This window comes from Nannobrachium achirus (assembly GCF_963921795.1).
Source record: "Nannobrachium achirus genome assembly, chromosome: 22".
NCBI classification, from domain to species: domain Eukaryota; kingdom Metazoa; phylum Chordata; class Actinopteri; order Myctophiformes; family Myctophidae; genus Nannobrachium; species Nannobrachium achirus.
The window spans coordinates 41,509,106-41,530,519 of NC_137829.1; the positions used below are offsets into that span (position 1 = coordinate 41,509,106).

A 21,414-nucleotide genomic window follows, 5' to 3' on the forward strand; every position below is an offset into this window, starting at 1 on the left:
CTACACTACAGACAGTAGATTGGGAATGTCAAGTTGCATCAACATTTATAAAAAAAAAGCCATCATCGGCCCCTACTTGGAAAGTAAGTATTTATGACATACTATAACACTTAATAATACTAATAGCTGCTGATCAAACCTTTAAGAAACCAGGCTGAAGTAAATGTTTACTGTGAGATGGACTGTGAAATCTTGCTAGCAACCCGGTGGCATGGCTAGTGTTAGCTTCTACAGTCTTTTACAGTCATTAATACAGCGTCATTCTTTCGTCTTTCCCGGTTTAACGTTTCTTACATAGATTAACATTAACATTAACAAACTACTTAACACAACTTCCAGATGGTTAATTTTCTTCTACTTCCAGAACATCTAGTACGTTTATATTCTCAGTTTGCAGATATAATGATAATAAATATTATTAATATTGTTAATACTCATAATCATAATTAATATTCATAATAATAGGGGGGGGGGGGGGGTGGATCATCTCATGACATAACAGTGCAGTGGTGATGATGATGTAAAATGGGAATGGTGGATTATGCAACTGGATGGATTAGTGCTTTGCTCAAAGGCAGGCTTGCTTTAGAACATCTTCAAAGGTGACATGAGAAGTCAGTTTACATTTCTGTAATCAAGGACTCGTATTAAAAGGGTTCATTTGGTTAAATTCACACTTCTTTTTTTTTTTTTACTTTTACTGTGGTGGGTCTACTATGGGGTAAGCCAGTGGTTTGGGAACTTGGGACCCATATTTGGGTCATGGACCAATTTTTATGTATGTGTTGTATTTTTCACATAATAATAATAATAAAAATGTATATATATATATATATATATATATATATATATATATAATATATACATTATTTCAAAAGATTAGAAAAAAGTTCAAAAAAATAAATCACAACTTTTCATCAATTAAAAACAATGCCAACATTTTTCAAAAGTATTTCATAAATAAAAAGAAAAGAAAATCGAATAATTTTCACAAATAAATTAAAAGAAGAAGTAGTGAAAATAGCAGATCTGCAATCTCACAACACTTTCGTGCCGTGTTGTATGCTTGTAGATCTGCTATTTTCATTAGTTTGGTTCCCGGGCAAACATCTCATTTCTCTTTTGGGTCTCTTGAGCTAAAAGGATTGGGAACCGAACAATAGATAGTAGTAGTAGCAGCAGCAGTAGTAGTAAGATGATAATGATGGTGTTGGTATAGTCATGGCAAACCACCTTTCTAAATACCAGGCTTATACAAATTGTTGGTAGTCATTGTTGGTAGTCATAGCCAGTGGTGTAAAGTAACTACCGGTAAGTACATTTACTTAAGTACTGTACTTAAAGGGGAAGACCACCCATTTTCAATATTGAACTATGTCATTAATATACCTTAGAGGAGTTGTGTGGAAATAGAAAAAAAGTTCCCCCCCTTCTGTGTTGCCTAGAACTGGAGCATTGATTTGGGGGTTTGTATTGTAAAGTACAACTTGATGACATCACACCGTTGTACTTTACAATACAAACCCCAAAATCATTCCTCCAGTTCTAGGCAACACAGAAGAGGGGGAACTTTATTTTTTTTCCCCACACAACTCCTCTAAGGTATATTAATGACATAGTTCAATATTGAAAATGGGTGGTCTTCCCCTTTAAGTACAAGTTTGAGGTATTTGTACTTTACTTGAGTATTTCCAATTTCCAATTGATATAGAAATATTTCATTTGTGTGTGCTTGTGCATATTAGGCATGTACGTAGACAGCATGTCTCTGGTGTATCTGTTTGGTTAAAATGTGTGTGCCTCTCCGGCACCCTGCAACATTGTTTTGGTTTAATGGCTCCTGGTGTAGTAGATAGTAGGTTAACCTCGGAATTGTTTACAGTTTTGATGTCACAACAACCCTGGTTGCCCAGGAAACTGGTCAACCAGACGCTTGTAAGATCTCTTCCCTGGAATAAACCCAAAAATACTATTATAACTAAGACGTTTACTCCAGGGTTCCCCAATTAGTTTTCCCCAAGGGCCAAATTATGTCTAGGGTACCAAGCCGAGGGCCACAACATTGCAGGGGGCGACGGTGGTGTTCCCGCTACTCCAGCGATAGTTCAGATATCGTCGTTGTCGGGTGAAAATCTTGTCCAAAACCGTTCGTTTTGCATTTATCATTTTAAAAATGATTTAAACTAGTGAAAACAGCCGATCTACAAGCACACAACGCCTCGCACCGCGAGGCGTTATGTGCTTGCCTTGTAGATCTGCTGTTTTCACTACTTTAGTGCGACGGCCTTGTATGATGAAGTGGAGCTTATACTTTGCGAAAGAACGGACACATTTTGAGATACAGGTTTTCCCCCCGACAATGACGATATACTAGTGTTGTTGCTGCTCTTATACCACCATTATTACTGGGGTTGGTGGGGGCCAGACAGTAGCTCCCCGCGGGCCGCAAATGGCCCGCGGTCCGCCTATTGGGGAACCCTGGTTTACTCTGTTTATTGATGTAAATTATTTCACTGTCTCATAGATACGGGGTAAGAAAAACAAAGATATCACCAATACTTTTGCTTCTACTCCACTACTAATTTGAAACAATTATTGTACCTTTACTCCACTACAATTATTTGAACACTTTAGTTGCTAGTTACTTTGTAGATTTTGATTATTATTACAAAACATACATTAACCACTGCAGCTCTGTATACATTTCGGCCATTTGAAAAATGTACTTGTAACAGGGTACTTCTGTATTGCAGTATTGATACTTTTGCGTAAAAGATGCGAGTACTTTTTTCCACCACTGGTCATAGCAAATCGTCGTTGTCGGGTGGAAACCTCGTATCTCCAAGTTTCAAATGTGTCCGTTCTTTCGCAAAGTAAAGCCCTGCTTCATCACACAAGGCCGTCGCACAAAAGTATTGAAAACAGCAGATCTACAAGCACACAACGCCTCGTGGTGCGAGGCGTTGTGTGCTTGTAGATCGGCTGTTTTCACTAGTTTAAAATCATTTTTAAAATGATAAATGCAAAAGGAACAGTTTTGGACATACAAGGTTTTCACCCGACAACGACGAAATGTTTCTAAACACCAGGCATATGCAAATGCATCTCTCACTCTCTTACTTACAGCACAGAAATGAGGCGTCTTTGGACCAAGGCTGGCGTTTTAGGTTCACTATCGGCATCCATGGCATTTGGTTCACTGCTGTGGTCACAGAAGAGTCCCGAACAAGACGAGATGGCCTCTGGTGGGTGTCCTGTCAACACAGACGCCTACTCCCCCTATGAACTCAAACTGGTCCAAGTCCTGTTCCGACATGGGGCCAGAACACCGCTGAAATCTATACCCGATGTGATGGAGGTGAGGCATTCATTCATTAAATCAAATTATAGAATTAATTCACAACAAAAAACTATGTTGAAAAATGTTTGTTGACTACCTCTTTTCACTGACGAAAACGAAATAAAAACTAAGCCATGATGACTAAAAGTAAGACTAAATATCTATCCATCCATCCATCCATCTTCAACCGCTTATCCTGAATCGGGTCACAGGGGTAACAGTTCCAACTGAGATCTCCAGAGTTCCTTATCCCAAGCAACTTCCTTCACTCCCTCGGGGAGTATACCGAGGGGTTCCCAGGCCAGTGTGGAGATATATCCTTCCATCTGGTCTTTGGTCTGCCACGGGGTCTCCTCCCAGTGGGATGTGCATCGAGGACCTTCCTAGGAAGGCGCTCGGGGGCCATCCGTACTAGATGCCCTAACCACCTAAGCTGACTACAAGTGTAGGAGCAGCGGTTCTACCAAATAGTATTGACACATTTCGTCAACAAATCAAAACTAGACAAAAATATTAGGGAGTGGTGAATCCAGCATGCAACCAAGTGTAAAATCAGGCATTGCGACACCATCAAGGCCCGAAAAAGTAACTGTAGATTTAGTCGACTAAAACATTTCAGATGACTAAAATATGACTAAAACTAAATTCAATTGTATTCAAAAGAACTAAATCAAAAGTGTGCAGTGAAAATAAACACTGCTCTGGTGATGTCTCTGTCATCCAAGGCCCAGTGGGTGCCGACCCTCTTGGAGCCTCCAGTGCACACTCAGATCAAGTACGTGGTGACAGACCTGGAGGGAGGGCCCCAGCCACCAGCTCCCGTAGAAGACAGCTACCGCAGCAACGTACTCACTGTAAGTATGTGAGTAGGTATTAACCCACTAAAACTAGTGAAAGCATCCGTGTCATTTTATTGTGACCAAAGGTCGCAGTTTACCATGAGAAATGTGAGTGTAGACGTGTAGACGTACAGTCTATGGGTTGGTCACAGGTGACATCACCTATGTCATACATGGGCAACCGGGGGCCACATGCGGCACCCACCTTCACTTAATGCGGCACACAAGTTAAAACCAGAATACTGATATATTATTGATTTCAGCTGTTCCAATTCCAAACATTCAAACATGACCCACTTTAATTCCTTCAGTCTATATTAGTAGCTGAATGACTAGTATAGTAGTACTAAAATTTTTGTATTTTTTTTATGTCCAACGTATTTGTATTTAGGTTCATAAAGTTAACATGAGTATATAACTAAATGCGTTTGAAATTAAATCAAAATGTTACATTTCAGGATTCCAATTAAGAAATAACAAAAAATAATTCAGGATTCCAATTCAAAAGAAGCAAAAATAGCCGATCGATGCGTTTTGAGCTTGTAGATCTGCTATTTTTTCTTCTATTGTATTTGATACTAGAATGACAAAGTAGGATGTAGCAATATGCAATGTGGCCCTCTGGAGTGAAGGTGGAAATATAGTGGCCCTCTCCATCATCAAAGTTGCCCACCCCTGAGTCCTATGTAGAAGTCCATATATGGGTATTCCCCAGAATCCATTTTATGCCCATATATGAAGATCCCTGATGTCATCGATATGTCTCTGGCCAGATGGCCAAGACAGGCCCATATCTGTGTGGTTGGTTCAGATAGGGATCTCCATCTATGGGCATAAAATATATTGTATGTTGTGATGTCATGGGAACCACTCTAACAGAATCCCTTTTATGCCCATATATGGAGATCCCTGATGTCATCAATATTAACTATTAAGCCCATATCTAACAGGATTTCATATGGGAATGCCCATGTATGGAGGAAGACAGCCCATATCTGTGCGGCTGGTTCAGACAGGGATCTCCATGTAAGGGCATCCGATATACATAACTGGCCAGATGGCCAGATGGCCAAGAATTGGCGTGACCTCGCCCTTCAGGGCTTTTGCTTTCCTGTTACACTCCGAAGACCTCAATCCTAATATGTTCCTTCAGTAAAGCTCAACAGAGTCTTTCTTTTTTTTTATTATCACACTGTAACGTAATCATGCTAAAAGGCAGATATTGTACTAAAAGCAGACTCAAAATATGTACAGATAGATGTTGTAACATTTCGAAACACACAATGGGCAAACAGTAGCATGGTAAGTTTGGGTTATGGTTTGTGAACACAGTATATGAGGGATTGAAAGTAAGTTGATCGGCTGTTTTCAATGCGCGACACCAGTGCACAACTAAGTATATAAATCTGGCTTTTGCATGACTTGATCACTGACCCAAATTGTCATCCATGCAGGGTGGCACGTTTCCTGGTCAGCTAACTGCAGTGGGCATGCAGCAGCTTTATGATCTGGGGAAAAGGCTGAGGAGGCGATACATTGAGGAAACAACGTACCTTAGCCCCAACTTTAGCCCAGAAGAAGTCTAGTAAGAATGCGTGTATTGTTACTAGGGCTGTCACAATTATTACATAATCGTCTAATTGTGATTATTTGACATAATCGCGATTATTTTTCATAATCGTCATAATCGTTTCCATGTTGAAAAACGTTCATATATTTAAAAAAGAGTAAAAAATAGCGGAAATAGCAGATCTACAAGCTCACAACGCGTCGCGATGCGACGCGTTGTGAGCTTGTAGATCGGCTATTTCCACTATCAATGTTCTTTTTTAAGTATAAAGTTGTCAAATATGTCAGTAATTTCTCTGTATATTTAGGTTATGTGTCATATCTACCATGTGCAACTTCAAAGCCTAAAAGCCAAACAGAAATGTAATTGTCAATGACAAAAACACAATTAAATCATTAATCGCCAATTATTTGAGTGACAATTAATCGTCATATAAAATGTCATATTGTTACATTTAGCAACACGCAATGACCTTTTCTTCGTTATACTTACTTTGATACATTGGGATTGTGGGTAAAGTGCAGAAGATATCACCCTGAATGTGTTCTACTATTGTCAAGTTGGCTGCCTTCCATGACCTACTTCTTTCCCCCTACTAGTGTGCGCTCCACTAACATTGTGAGGACCATTGAATCTGCCAAATGTCTGGTAGCAGGTCTGTTCGAGCAGAGACAGAATGGTAGGATAAAAGTCCATAATGTGCATTTTACCTTCTACGCGATTTAGGCTCTCGCCTCCTGTCCTGATTTCTGATGTTCTCTCTGTTCTCAAACTCCTCCACCCGAAGAGGTCGTTCCCATAGTAACAACTGAGGCAGAGGCTGAAATCCTCTACCCTAACTACCATGGATGCAAACTACTCAAACTCGTAGGAGGGTAAGCAGAATTGATTTTATCGACTACAAATAGAACTACCGCATTCACAGCCAGAGTATCCAATGAATGCCCTAACCCGGGGGTGAGAAAGATATATTATGTTATTATGATTGATTATTTAAAGAAAATTATGTTGTTCATCTTACGATTTTCATCTCTTATGATACATTATAGATTACATGATGTAAGAGCCAAAATGTCTCCACTAGGCCTGATAGCTATTGTTTTGGTACAGCCCATCGTGTTAGGGCTGTCACAATTATTACATAATCGTCTAAATCGTGATTATTTGACATAATCGTGATTATTTTTCATAATCGTTTCCATGTCAATAGTGGAAATAGCAGATCTACAAGCTCACAACACGTCACATCGCGACACGTTGTGAGCTTGTAGATCGGCTATTTCCACTATCAATGTTCTTTTTTAAGTATAAAGTTGTCAAATATGTCAAGTAATTTCTTTGTATATTTAGCTCATGTGTCATATCTACCATGTGCAACTTCAAAGCCTAAAAGCCAAACAGAAATGTAATTGTCAACGACAAAAACACAATTAAATCGTTAATCGCAATTATTTGAGTGACAATTAATCGTCATGTAAAATGTCATAATCTTGACAGCCCTACGTTCCACTGACATGAAGGCTATTGTACTTCTCCTCGTGATATCATGTACATAAAGCATAACCATCACCACCTGGAATATGGTCTGGTCTCCTAATTGCCTCATCAATTAAGATTGATCCAGAATTCCACGACAGGGGTCTTCAACATTTTCAGGCCAAAGACCCCATAGCTGAGAGAGAGATGACATTGGTTTCATGACATTTAACAACTTAAACCCTCAATACTTTTTTAACTCGGTACTTGGTCTGCTCTTTTTTCCTCTGTACACCAAACGTCTTCGCGGGAAAATAGCAGATCTAGAAGCTTGTAGATCTGCTATTTTCTGCTATTTCCGGCTAATGTTCCCCCCCAGAATAAGCGTGCGAGGGTTCAAGTGGTTAATGTAGAAATACAAAAATAAAGTCACACAAAGAATTGGGCGGACCCCCCGGCAGTATCTCTGAGGACCGCGACCCCCTGTTGAAGACCCCTGCTCTAACCAATCAAAAATGATGTTGTGCAAAATGTAGTTGTGCAGTTCAAATGAATAATGGTTTATCATTGCCTCTCCCATTGGTTCGCAAACTCTTCAGGTCGAGACACCAAAGGAGAGATTAGACATTTGCCCGGGACCCAAACTAGTGAGATCTACAGCAGATCTACAATTTCACAACGTGTCGCTTCGTGCTGCTTTATGAGCTTGTAGATCGGCTATTTTCACTACTTAAACATCTGTTTTCTAATTCATGGAATTTTGTAGATTTTTAATTTATTTATTAATGAAATTACTTTTTTTTCTATTCATGAAAATCTGGGGAACTTTTTTTTTTCTAAATAATAATAATTAATAACAAAATGTAGGAAACCAAAAATTAAGGGACCCATAAAAATGCCCGCAACCCACAAATGGGTCCCGACCCAGTGTTTGGGAACCAGTAGCTTATTCTCTCTAACTAGTGTGTGTGTGTGTGTGTGTGTGTGTGCGCGTGCGTGCGTGCGTGCGTGCGTGCGTGCGTGCGTGTGTGTGTGTGTTCACTGTGCAGTCACCGCTGGGCAGAATCCTCCACTCTGCCGGACATTGCGGCCGACCTGCAGAACATCCAAGGTGCGCTGGGCATCGGCCCTCACCAGCGCATCGACTTCATTCTCATTAGGGATGACCTGATCGCTAGAGAGGTGACTGCCATCTTCTTGATACGCATTCATGTTGTGCTACTACTATAGGGCAGGGCAAACTTTAAGTTTGAAGGTCTCCCATTAACTTTGACAGTGTACAAATGGAACCAAATGGACCCGTTACAGACTTGTAAGGGTCAATTTAGACCCCCATAAAGGAACCTAGAGAGTCCCTGACATCCATTTTGAGAACCACTGCCATAGGGTCATTTTCTGGTTCCATCGTTACAGAACCCATTCATTTTTCCCATAGAGATTCCCAAAAATATTTATGTCAATTAATGTAATGCTGCCTAGAATCAAGCCAGCCAAATTTGTGATCCCGATTAGCATTTGATTCATTGAATAACAGTAGAGTCGCCGGAATGAAACTCGCCGGGAAACGGGGGGTGCGTTCGGAAATGCACACCGGGTGGGGCAGCGGTGCGCTTTTTCAGTCTGAACTCTGAAGGTAACTTCAACTTTATGAAAAGCAGCAGTTGCTAACCTAACGTTGCTATTGATGTTTATAAACTAGGGTAAATTATGGTGATAGTCTTAATCTCACAGTATCACAAATGTTAATGCTAGAAACAAACATGTACAGTAGGACAAACAATCGTCTCTTCAGTAGGCTATCAACATAACAGAAAGTTAACCTTCAGAGTTCAGATTGAAAAAGCGCACCATTGCCTCACCCGGTGCGCGTTTCCGAACGCATCCCCCGCTTCCCGGCGAGCTTCATTCCGGCGACTATACCGGTTACCGATTCATTGTGCAGGCCTACTGAGAGGTTAATCACTTTAGGTTAAGCTCCGCAAGATGTGTCAGATGAACTGTGTGTTTCACAAGACAAATACCGTGTTCAGTCATTTCTGACGGCATGTGTACGTATCAACAGACACATGGCCTGCCCTTCCCTCCGGTATTGGATACATGGAGGAACACAGTGGAGCAGAGGGCAGTGGACATGATCTGCCACATCTACGAACCCAGCAAGAGGTTAGAGCGTTACAGGCCGGGGAGATGGGGATCTTATCAGTACCCTACTCCTTTAAAATGTAGTCAGACTTCGGTGCTCTATACTGTAGATCAGGGGTTCCCAAACCTTTTTGTCTCAGGGCACCCCATGAATATTTGTTTTAATCCGAGGCACCCCTACATTATAATTTTAACTCCCAGCACCTTATATTTATCATCCTCGTTGTCGGGTGAAAAACTGTCCAAAACTGTTCGTTTTATATTTATCATCTATAAAATGTACTAAACTAGTGAAAACAGCAGATCTACAAGCACACAACGCCTCGCGATGTGAGACGTTGTGTGCTTGTAGATCTGCTGTTTTCACTAGTTTTGTGCGACAGAGGTCTCTGCCTGACAGTAATGATAAGTAATGATATTTTAGTGATTCTGTTGTGAGGAAAACGTTGAGATAATAGCCATTTTGATTAAAACTGACTGAAAATAACTTTGTACTTATAGTTTAAAATGATACTAAATATTTTTTCAAGTGTTCAAATAAATTGCAAATAATATCAAATGATCTCGCGCAAGGTTATTATAGTAAACGAAAACTAACTAAAAAACGAAAACTAGAATGAAAAAACATTTTAGTTAACTGAAATAAAAATAAAAACTAAGCTTTTAAAAAAAACTAAAACTAACTGAAACGATATTGTGTGTTTACAAAACTAACTAAAATAAAATAAAATTATAGAGAAAATCTCCTTAGTTTTCGTCTTTTGTCTTTTGTGGAAATAAAAAATAAAAAACACCAGATGGTGAGGTCAAAGAGAGAAGTTGTATGTCTCAACATTCCTGCCACTCTCAACAATATGATGTTTTGTTGATTTTCTTTATTAGACAATACTTTTTCCGGAGCTTTTTAAATCTCACCCCTGACAAATACCGTAAAAGACTAAAACTAACACTAAAACTAATAAAAACTAAACTAAAACTAAGCATTTTCAAAAAATAAAAACGAAACGAAACTAGCAACCTCACTTTAAAAACGAATTAAAACTAAACTGTAATTGAAAACAAAACCTCAAAACTAATAAAAATAGAAACTAATGGAAAAATCCAAAACTATTATAACCTTTCGCGGCACCCCTGGACTGCCGTCGCGGCACCCCAGGGTGCCCTGTCATCACCCACTTTGAAAACTCCTGCTGTAGATCACATTCACAATCATACCCAACCACGTCACCATATTGCCTTTGTGCAAAACTATTTCTCATTCTGTTTTGTGTATGGTTTGTTTCAGGGAAAGCTTGCAGCTATGCGTGGGACCACTCCTGCACACAATGATGGGCAACATTGAGGAGACACTACAGGGCACCTCATCACCGCCAAACAGGTTAGTCTCAGAGAGCTAGGGCTGCAACAAATGAATGATAATGAAAATGATTTTTCTTTTTTAAACAAATGGGTTCCCAGACTGCTGTTGCACAGAATGTATGACGGAAGCTACCCAAATAAAACAGTCACCCCTGCAAAATAAGACCAGTAGGGTGCTCAGGTATTGTATTTGGGTAGTCTCTCCTGAAGTGCCGGGATATTATTCCATCCGTGTTTTTAAACCAAAAGCCATCCATCGCCACCATTTACGCTACATGAGCAGTAGTTAGAAGTAGTGCAAAACAACCCGTTATTCAAATTTTACTAATTACAATTACACTGAAGATATCGCTTACATTTCAAATGATGTTTGAACTCAATGGTTCCATCTGCTGACCGAGCTAACCTGCTTTTAGTTCACCTTACTGTGAGCGATTGTTGTCGTACACGGTGCCTTGTAAGGGAGCGCTTGTTTTCAGTGGAGATGACGGAGGAGCACCGCCTAAGGCGGACTTGAGCCACGCTTCCCACCACAGACTGCAATGCAACAATACCATTAACCTTGATTGTATATTACATAAAATTCAATGTTTGCCTCACACTTACTATAAATATGACCCAATTCCAACAACAAAATGTTCAATACCATCTACCATTCACGTTACATCGAATAAGACACAAGACTGACCACTTTACCTAAACACTGGAAACGACAAACCAACTATGAAAATATGTCTACTCTACAATTGTTTTTGTTGTCAACAATGACAAAATATCATTTCAGCCCTAGAGAGAACGCACACTGTGTTAATCAGTTATTTCCACATTTCCTCACCCAGGAAACTGTTCTTGTATTCTGCACACGATACGACCCTGATGCCCTGTCTAATGGCTCTGGGGATCTTTGACCATAAATGGCCACCATATGGTGCCGATATCACCATTGAACTACACCAGCACCGGCAGACAAAGGAGGCCTTCGTCAAAGTGTCCTACATCGGCCAGGTAAGAATGAGATTGCACTTGCAGTCGCAACATACACGGAAATATCCTCTGTGTTAATTTAAGCATGTGTACAAGAGTAACTAGGGTTGGGATCCTTAAGGATTTTAACAATACCGGTTCCTTAGCGATTCCCTCTTTAACGGTCCGATCCCTATAGTATAGGGGGTTCCAAAATGACCCTCACAGGTTCTGTAACTCAGTGTACAAATGGAACCAAATGGACAATGATGGTCCTTGACATTTCAAAGTGTGAGAACCACCGGTATTGTAACTGCATAGCAGACGTGAAGTCCACATGCCTGCTCTGACAGTGTGGTTAAAAAAAACGGTCCCAGAAACGGTCCCCAAATGTGATGGAACCGATTCCGGCTCCTCAATGTTGCGTCCAGTTCCGGATCCCAACCTAAAATGTAACGGGTCCATTTGGTTGCATATGTACTGTACACAATTGTAGTTACAAATGGATAAATGAACATGAGTATTTCATAGGATGACATGCAGGGGTGTCGCACCAAATTCTGGGCCCTGAATACAAGGATTCACGGCGGGCCCCCGTGAATTATTTTATGCTTTAACTATTGAAAAATAACAGATATACAGGCACCGAGTGCCGCACTGCGAGCTTGTAGATCTATTTTTGAAAAATCGTGAACATTTGTGCAAGTCTTTGAATATTTCAAATCCTTGTGTTTCTATGCCAGTGGTTCTCAACCTTTTCAGGCCGTGACCCCCAAAATAATCATGTTTTAACTGGGGACCCGGCACCCTGACGAGCACTAAGAGTTGAGGAATTTTGTATAACACGGTTCTATTGTGAAAATAGCAGATCTACATGCTCACAACGCCTCGGGCGTTGTGAGCATGTAGATCAGCTATTTTCACAATTTCTGCCTCTAATATTTGACAATTTAGCCCATGTTTAATTTGTCATTTCAGAGGTATTAACAAAATCAATAACCAAAGACAATGCACATCTAATTTTTCCAGGACCTTCCAGGACCCTTGATCAATTCCAAAACTTTTCCAGTACTGGAAAAATATTTTTCTAATTTCAAAATATTTCCAGGAATTTCATGCTGCAGATAATGGCCTGTTCTGTCTTTGTTTCTGCAGGACCAGCTGCTGCCAGGTTGTAGTGGAGTCTACTGCCCCCTGCAGGAGTTCAGACAGGCCCTCTCAGGCTACTCCCTGACCTCTGAACTTTACCAGACACTTTGCAACAACACAGAGGGCCTCACTCAACCTTGAGCCCGTCTCACCTCTAAAACAAAGCTATGCCCACGGCACGCACTGTCTATTATTATAAGCCGCCATTATAGTTTACGTGCACTCTCTCTCTCTCTCTCTCTCTCTCTCTCTATCCAGCAAAACGTGTCAGTCATCATACCTCAATGTCAAAACGCACAAGAGGCCTCTTTCTTGGGCAATACAAGTCCCGGAACCCAGCCCATTTTAGAGGAATCTGAATTGTACTGTATTTTTTTTGTTTTTGTTTTTAATCACCACCAAGACGGTTGGTGCATTGCTGATCAACCAAATTACATAACTTGATATAGGGCAGTGTTTCTCAAACTTTCAAATTTCAATGTTTCCCTTAACTCTGACAGTGTAGAAATGGAACCGAATGGACCCGTCAGTCCCTGGAATCAACTTTGAGAAACACTGATAAGTCCTGGTGTCATTCGTTCATTCCCTGGGTGGCGGACGTTTTTCTCTATGGAGAATATCATTGGGTCATCTTAAAATCCTCTCCTGTAAGCATTGTGGTCCAAAAGCAAACAAACCGTCTCTGAGATATTGTCGGGGATGTGGCTCTGTGTCGTATATATACGATAGTCAGTCACTCATATTTGAAACGGTCCGTTTCTGATGAAAATGTAATTAATTCGGTGGCGGTAATGTTAGTTTTCTCGCCGTCAGTTGATTCTTGATTCTTTGATGCAATATATTTTAAAAAAAGGTCTTTGGGGTGCCCGCTGGCCTACTGGTCCAGGCGCATACCACATCGGCTCTGATGCCTGACAGCGGGTCGCGGGATCGAGTCCCGATCCCGACGACCTTTTCTGCGTGTCACTCCCCATCTCTCCCCCTGTTTCCTGTCAGTCTACTGTCCTATCAATAGAGGCATAAAAGCCCCAAAACAAATCTTTAACCCATTTAGGCCTAGAATTATTGAATGCTTTAACCAGTGAAAAATAGCAGATATACAAGCTCACAGCGCGGCACCGAGTGCCGCGCTGCGAGCTTGTAGATCTGCTATTTTTGAAAAATCGTGAAAATTAGAATTCTGACCCGATTCTATAGGTGTCTTTTGAATCCTTCTGAGTTTTTTTTGAAAATCCGTGTTTCTATGTCAGCAATCTGGCTAGCCATCGTCAAAGAAAAGGTCCTTTTCACTTAAATGGAGATCAGTTAGTCCGTTCTTGAGAGACTACTATGTCAGTGGTTCTCAAACCTTTTCATTTGAAGGACCCCCAAAATGATATGTATTTGGCCACGGACCCGAATCTCAATATATTTAGTTCCTGGGACCACCCAGAAGCAAAATTTGAGTTACAAATGTTCGCTTTGAAATATAGTCAAAGATTTGCACTTACTTAAAATAGCAGATCTACAAGCTTGCAATAATTCTAGGCCTAAATGGGTTTAAAAAAGGTCTATGGGAATTAAGAATGGGGGGGGGGGGGGGGAACACGACCCAGGTAGGATGTGTAAATTATGTCAGACTTTGGTACTCTATGGGTAGAGTTGCTCATACCCAATATCGACTGTTTAGCACCCAGATGTCTTTATATCAAATCAGTTTGGCTTCATGACAAAGTCCATGACTACAGCTCATCTCAGCTTATCTGTTCAAAAGGAACATCTTCCATGTTTCTTTTTCCAATTTAAGAATGCTGCCGACAGAAATAACGATTGACAGAGGGTGGTGGCATCATCATCATCATCTACATTTAAAACACAAGACTATTCAATCATCCCGTCATCCAGTCATAGTTGAACTCTACAAGCACTTTGAGATTCGCAAGAATGTAAAGTGCGTTATAAATAAAATGCATTATTACAAAATACTCAAACCCAGTACCAAATGTGAAATATTAATAGTAAATGTGTGAGTGATTGTCTTTTCCTATTCATTTATATAACCTTGTCAAAGGGAATTTCACTATGCCTTGTTTGTGAACTGTTGGTGCCTTCTTTTTGGGATTTGTTTTTTCAAAATATGCATGCATAGTGTGGCAAAACAACAGGAGTACTAGTTTTCAGTTTGTTCGAGATTGGTGAGGAGAAATAAATATTAGTTGTCAATGTTCTGTCCCTTTCTATTGACAGGTGAAAAGACAGGATTCTGAACTGTCCACAGCCAACAATAGAGTGCCATATTATAAAGAGTATTAGTGACTAGTGAGTCATTATATGAAAATCGGTTGAAAATGGGTGAAAACTGAAAAGTGCAATGGATCGGTTTTCACATCCAGTATACTTTTTCCTTTTGGTTTAGCTCTTTTGAATTCTGGCGAACTGGTGAAATCCTATTCCTGCTCGTACGCGTGAGTTGAAAGATGGTGGCAAGTGTTATTTTATCCATTTGTAACCCGAGTGTACAAATAACTACAATATACGGACCCTTGCAACTTGCGGGTCCATTTTGTACTCGAGTTTAATTTTACTGTAGCTGGTTTGACATGCAGAACGAAAGACAGCTTATGGACCACACAGCTTCAAACATGAACAGCCAAAAGCCACACAAGCAAGCACACACACAGTACACACTGTACACACACACACTACTGACAACATGTATATACCAAAACAATATTTTTATTTGTTGTCCATCACCACAGCCCTGGTAGGCTAAACTGCACCATAAGCCAATGGAGAAACACATGACAAGCTTATACAAGAGAGAAAAGAGAGGAAGTCAACCGGATGGTACGCAAGTAAAATGTTTACATTTCCGTGTCTCACAGTGGAGACACCTTGACCTGTGCCTTAACGTTAAAACCAGATCTAACTAAGACTCTAGCTCTATTAATACCAGACATACCTGCTGCGGCATTCAGCCAATCCTGTCCCATTCTGCTGACCACCTTTTTTGGGGGGGAGGGGGGATTATTGCTGTGGGAATGATTATTACCCAGAGTCAACAAGAGAAACACAAAAAAAAAAAAAAAAAGTCAGGGAACACAACGGGAACAAGAAGCAGAACGACACACGTAGCACATATCTGGGTATAGCGGTATAGTATTCACGCTGGCAACAAGTTGAGTCCTGACAGCTTCGGAGCACTCATACAACGTTGCACCCGACACAGTAAAATCCTCCGCCATCGTTTAAAATCAGATTGAATTTTCTTTTTCTTGCTAATTAACACCGAAGGATAGGGCTGTCACACTTATTACATAATCGTCTAATCGTTGAGTATTTGACATAATCGTGATTATTTTTCATAATCGTCATAATCGTTTCCATGTTGAAAAATGTTCATATATTTTTAAGAAAGTCAAAAATAGTGGAAATAGCAGATCTACAAGCTCACATCGCGACACGTTGTGAGCTTGTAGATCGGCTATTTCCATCAATCAATGTTCTTTTTTAAGTATAAAGTTGTCAAATATGTCAGTCATTTCTTTGTATATTTAGGTTATGTGTCATATCTGCCATGTGCAACTTCAAAGCCTACAAGCCAAACAGAGATGTAATTGTCAACGACAGAAACACAATTAAATCGTTAATCGCAATTATTTGAGAGAAAACTAATCGTTTATGTAAAATGTCATAATCGTGACAGCCCTACCGAAGGATTGATCTAAAATGGACTCAAAAATGATCATCTTTGTGCTGCAGAGCTTTCAGGAGACTCGTGCTTTTTTTAAGTGTTGTTCTCAATGGTAAAATGGAGAAAGAAGAAGACGCTTTCGGCAGACGGTCCATGTTTGTGCTTTTTTTAATAATACTATTATCTTAATGAGGTCATAGTTTGGTTTGTTATACACTGGAGTTACAAAGGAAATTAAAATAGACTAAAATTCGAATAGCCCACCAATGGTAAACAGTACAGTATTTTTAGGGGGCATTCCTCCGGTCCCCCAATGAAAGTTGGGTTAAGAGGAGCTTGAGAGGTCACTGATAGAATGCCTATACATACATACATACATACATTCCACACACACGGTCTTTTTGTTACACACGCACACACACTCACTCACACGTATATACTGTACAGAAACAGTCAAAACAATGGAGCGAGAGACAAGATGGGAGTTCCACTAAAGTCTTCACAAAGCACAAATTGTCTTTTTATTCCTTTCTCTTGTTCCTTTCATGACAGATTTGATTTTTTTTAGTTTTAGTTTTTTGAAAAAAGTAGACATATACTGTAGCATCTCCACGCTGACTTTTAGTTGGGTTGATTCCTCTTTGATGTTGAAGTCATCTTTATAGTCAGATAATCAAAAAAAAACAACAAAAAAAAACACAAGGAACAGTTTTGCGAAACCGATGTACAACAATCCCATACATTCTGAAGTTTTGAGTCAAAATGAAATGTTCTTGTGGCAAAAGTACTCCACTCTGGGCCCTGTCCCGTGTCTCCATTGGAATAGATCCCACAGGACATTACTGGGTCACCGTTTTTTTTGCTTTGCACGTTTCATTTCCGGGGGGGGGTGGGGGTACATCCTGTCTCGTATGTTTGTACTTCCTTTCATTTCATTTTAAATTGTCGCACAATGTCCACACACGCCGCGTGATCCGCGGCCGCCCAATCCGTGTGCATCGTCATGAGAACATTCTAGATACAAAGGTCCGTGTTGGATTAGAACATCCCAGGGCCCGGGCTGAACCCCATGTCCATGTCCATGCCGCGTGGCCTCATTTGACCCCCCATCATCATCGTCTGCTGTGGGGGGCCGCCCATGCCCTGCAGCGACATCATCATGTTAGGCGAACCTCCGGGGCCGGGGTGGGCCATCTGTCTCCCCTGCATCATCCCTCCCGGCCCCCCGGGTGACATCATCCGGTGCTGGGGTCCCATCATGCCTTGGCCCATGAATCCCGGTGGCCGCATGGGATTGTGCCCGGGGTTCCCCATGGGCATGTCTTGGGGGCCCATCCCCCCGCCGGGACCTCCCGGCATTCCCCCCATCCCCTGCATGGGCATGCCCATCCTGGGGGGCCCGTCGCCCATCATGCCCTGCATGGGGAAACCGGAGGGGTGCGGCGGTTTCCCCCCAGGGTTGTCCCCTCCCCCTCGGGGGAAGTAGGACAGAGTCTGGCTGGGCTTCTCCGACGGCATTATTCTGGAAAGGTCAAACTCGGGAATGCCGGACGCTCCGGGCCGCATCACCTCGTGTAGGTCTGCGTCGCTGAAACCGCCCTGCATGTTGTTGAACTCCGGCCCGCCGGGGGTGTTGGGCTTGCACATGCCCCCGTCACCCCCTCCGCCGTGGGGCATGTTCCCCATCCGGCCCCCCATGGGCCCTCCTTCTCCCTGGAAGCCCATGGGATGTCCAGGGAAGCCCTGGGGACCAGGGCCGTTGTGAGGAGAGAAGGGGCCTTGTTGGGACGGGGACTGCGTGAGGGGATAGCCCTGGCCTCGGTGAGGGTAGCCCATGCGTCCCTGGGACATCATCTGAGGGTTCGCCATCCCGGGGTCTTGGGCGTTCGGGGGTATCATCATGCCGTGCGGCATCATGCCGGGACCCATGTTTGGGGCATTAGGGGACGGCATCTGAGGGGGCATGCCGTGGGAGAGGGGCTGTGAACCCATGGGAGTCATGCCCAGTGGGCTGAGGGCGGGCATGGGACCAGAGTTGCCCGGTCCCATCATACGTGGATTGCCTGGGTGGTGGTTCATTCCCATACCTGCAGCGTGGGAATACAAAGACGAAAAAGGTGATTGATATTTACTTCAAAGCAGTGATGATTTTGACAGCAAATTTTGATTTAGTTTTTGTCATAGTCTTTTGAATAAAATTTCATTCAGTTTTAGTCATATTTAATCATCTGAAATGGTTTAGTTTTAGACTAGTTGTAGTCCGCTAAATATACGATTTTAGTCGACTGCAGTACAATTTATTTTGTCGATAAAATTTTATTTTGGCGTAATGCCTGATTTTACACTTGAATTGCATGCTGAAAATAACCGATCTACAAGCTCAATGCATTGCAGTGCGACACATTGTGAGCTTGTAGATCTGCTATTTTCATACAACCAAGCATACAATGACTTGTCTTTTAGCTCTACTGGATCTCTTCTCCACTAGTCCCTCCCCAACATTTAGGTCAAATTTGTATTTGTTGACAAAATTGTCAATATATTTAGTTTTAGTCGTCATAGCTTAGTTTTTATTTAGTCTTCGTCAGTGAAGAAAGGTAGTCAGCGTGCTGAGTCAACGAGATTAACACGGCAAAGAAAGTTGGGCTTTGTTTACCTGAATGATGCACACATGGACATGGCTAAGAAAAGATCAAAAAGGTCAAAACAAAAAATTAAGGCCTAGAATTATTGAATGCTTTAACTATTGAAAAATAGCAGATATACAAGCTCATAGCTTGTAGATCTGCTATTTTTGAAAAAGTCATGAAAATGTGTGCAAATCTTTGAATATATGTATTTTCAAAGCAAACGTTTGTAACTCAAATTTTGCTTCTGGGTGGTCCCTGGAACTAAATATGTTGAGATGGGGGTCCGTGGCCAAATAAATATCATTTTGGGGGTCCTTCACATGAAAAGGTTTGAGAACCACTGACATAGTAGTCTCTCAAGAACAGACTAACTGAGCTCCAGTTAAGTGAAAAGGACCTTTTCTTTGACGATGGCTCATGGCTGGCCAGATTGTTGACATAGAAACACAGGTTTTTCAAACCGGGTCAAAATTCTAATTTTCCCGATTTTTCCAAAATAGCAGATCTACAAGCTCGCAGCGCGGCACTCGGTGCCGCGCTGTGAGCTTGTATATCTGCTATTTTTCAATAGTTAAAGCATAAAATAATGATACACAATAATGTGTACCCGTTCTAAATTAAGGGACCCAAAAAAATGTGTCTGTGACCCACAACTGTGGGAACCAGTAACACACCACACACAGCCCTACTCACCATTGTTGTTCATGGAGGGCAGGTTGGGGGAGCGTGCCGGGGGCGAGTCGTCGTCGGAGCTGGCCACGGTCTTTATGGCGTCGTGGTACAGCGGGGTGGAGCTGGGCATGGCAAACTTGGACATGCGCGACATCATGATGGAGAGGGGGTTCTGGGATAGCGTGGGCTCGGGGGGGATGGTGTACGGGCTGCCGGACGGGACATTGCCCGGGTGGGACATGGAGCCAGACGGAGCCCCCGACGAGGGAGGGGCGGAGGGAGGGCCGTTGCCACCTGGAAGAGGGCGGGACAGACGGGACATGAGCGATGACATCCAACACAGGCTCACACCTCAGTCGACACTTCGTTGGCCTCGTAGCATAATGGCCCCAAGACATTTTTCGTCATTTCTGCCCAAACTCTACTCTCTTAACACTTGCGATGCCATTATTGTTGTAATTATTTGGCTGTAGAGCGCCGCCATTCACTTGCGCTTTATTTTGAAGAGCACCAGAAGCCACAATCGTGTCCGTGTTGTGGAAATTGACGGTGTTTTAATGGCGGTCAGCATATTTATTTTCACACGGAAATTAAAAGTTCTAACCGCGGCCAACCATCGCAGTGAAAAAAAGCATCAGCAATGAATAGTAGCCTATGGAGATTAGACGCTTCCTGATGTCTGCGGCCGAGTTGCATCATGGGATATGGCGTTTTTTTCGCTCACCAGCGGCCGCAGCAGCGCATGTTTACCTGGTAACCATGGTAACCAGGTCCCTGGACGAGATAACAGGGCCGCGGCGTCGCACTGCGGGATTCTTATCACGTTCCTAGACGTGAGTGGCATCGGAAGTGTTAAGACTGTTGCTTCATTGTGCCTATCAGATTGCTTGTTACATATCAAAATGACTTGGGCAGAAAGTGCTTCAACTTTTTTACTTGTTATTTATTACAACATTTTTTTATTTATGTAAAAAAAAAATGTATGTGAATCAGCAGTGTTAGGAGAGTAGAGTTAGGCAGGTATGATAAAGAATAAATATGACCGATATAATAAAGGCAAATAAACATGACTTAGGCTAAATGAGTGGTTTACTTCTTTCCTGAAAACCTTCAAAATATGACTTTATGCGATGAGGCTAACGATTTCTCTTTTAAATGAAATTCTTTTGCCTTTTTCCTAGTACTGCCACAATGGAATGTGGATATTTCAGCCAGTGTATTTTCAGACGCATGCATGGTAGGGAATGGAATCAATTACCTCAGAAAACTACAGCACACTTGCTTTTTAATTAAACTGCATTACCACAAGGGGGTGCCACTGGTCCATAATGTATTTTCTCACAGACATGTTCCCCTGAATGAGTGCTACATGTGATTAATGAAGGACTTCTCTATAATTTCACAGGGTAAGTCATCATGAGATAGGCTGGGATAATTGATTGTGCCATAACTAACCATTGAGAAATGTGAAACATAGAGTAACCATATCCTGGGTCTACACACTGAAACAACAATGGTATATCATACAACCAGGGGTCTTCAACAGGGGGTCCGGGGGTCCCCAGAGTTACTACAGGTGGTCCTCCAAATCTTTGACTGAT

General features: G+C 41.8%; 2 protein-coding genes across 3 annotated transcripts in view; one reads left to right on the forward strand and one right to left on the reverse strand.

The window, feature by feature from the left end:
• acp6 (acid phosphatase 6, lysophosphatidic) lies at positions 1-12,979 on the forward strand (the record flags this gene model as incomplete). Its single annotated transcript, XM_080753127.1, has 11 exons — positions 1-83; positions 3,127-3,358; positions 4,066-4,194; positions 5,634-5,764; positions 6,349-6,428; positions 6,537-6,624; positions 8,275-8,407; positions 9,288-9,388; positions 10,653-10,745; positions 11,566-11,731; positions 12,845-12,979. Exons 2-11 carry the CDS (start codon positions 3,134-3,136, stop codon positions 12,977-12,979), a joined length of 1,281 nt encoding a protein of 426 aa, XP_080609253.1. The 5' UTR covers positions 1-83; positions 3,127-3,133.
• A 3,587-nt stretch (positions 12,980-16,566) lies between these two features.
• bcl9 (BCL9 transcription coactivator) overlaps positions 16,567-21,414 on the reverse strand; it is a 57,384-nt gene continuing 52,536 nt past the window's right edge. For both annotated transcript variants that reach the window (XM_080753601.1, XM_080753600.1), the window contains exons 9-10: positions 19,835-20,107; positions 16,567-18,598 (exon numbers count right to left, since the gene is read on the reverse strand). In XM_080753601.1, the coding sequence (XP_080609727.1) occupies positions 17,550-18,598; positions 19,835-20,107 (1,322 nt within the window). In that variant the 3' untranslated portion in view covers positions 16,567-17,549. The remainder of the gene's footprint in view (positions 18,599-19,834; positions 20,108-21,414) is intronic.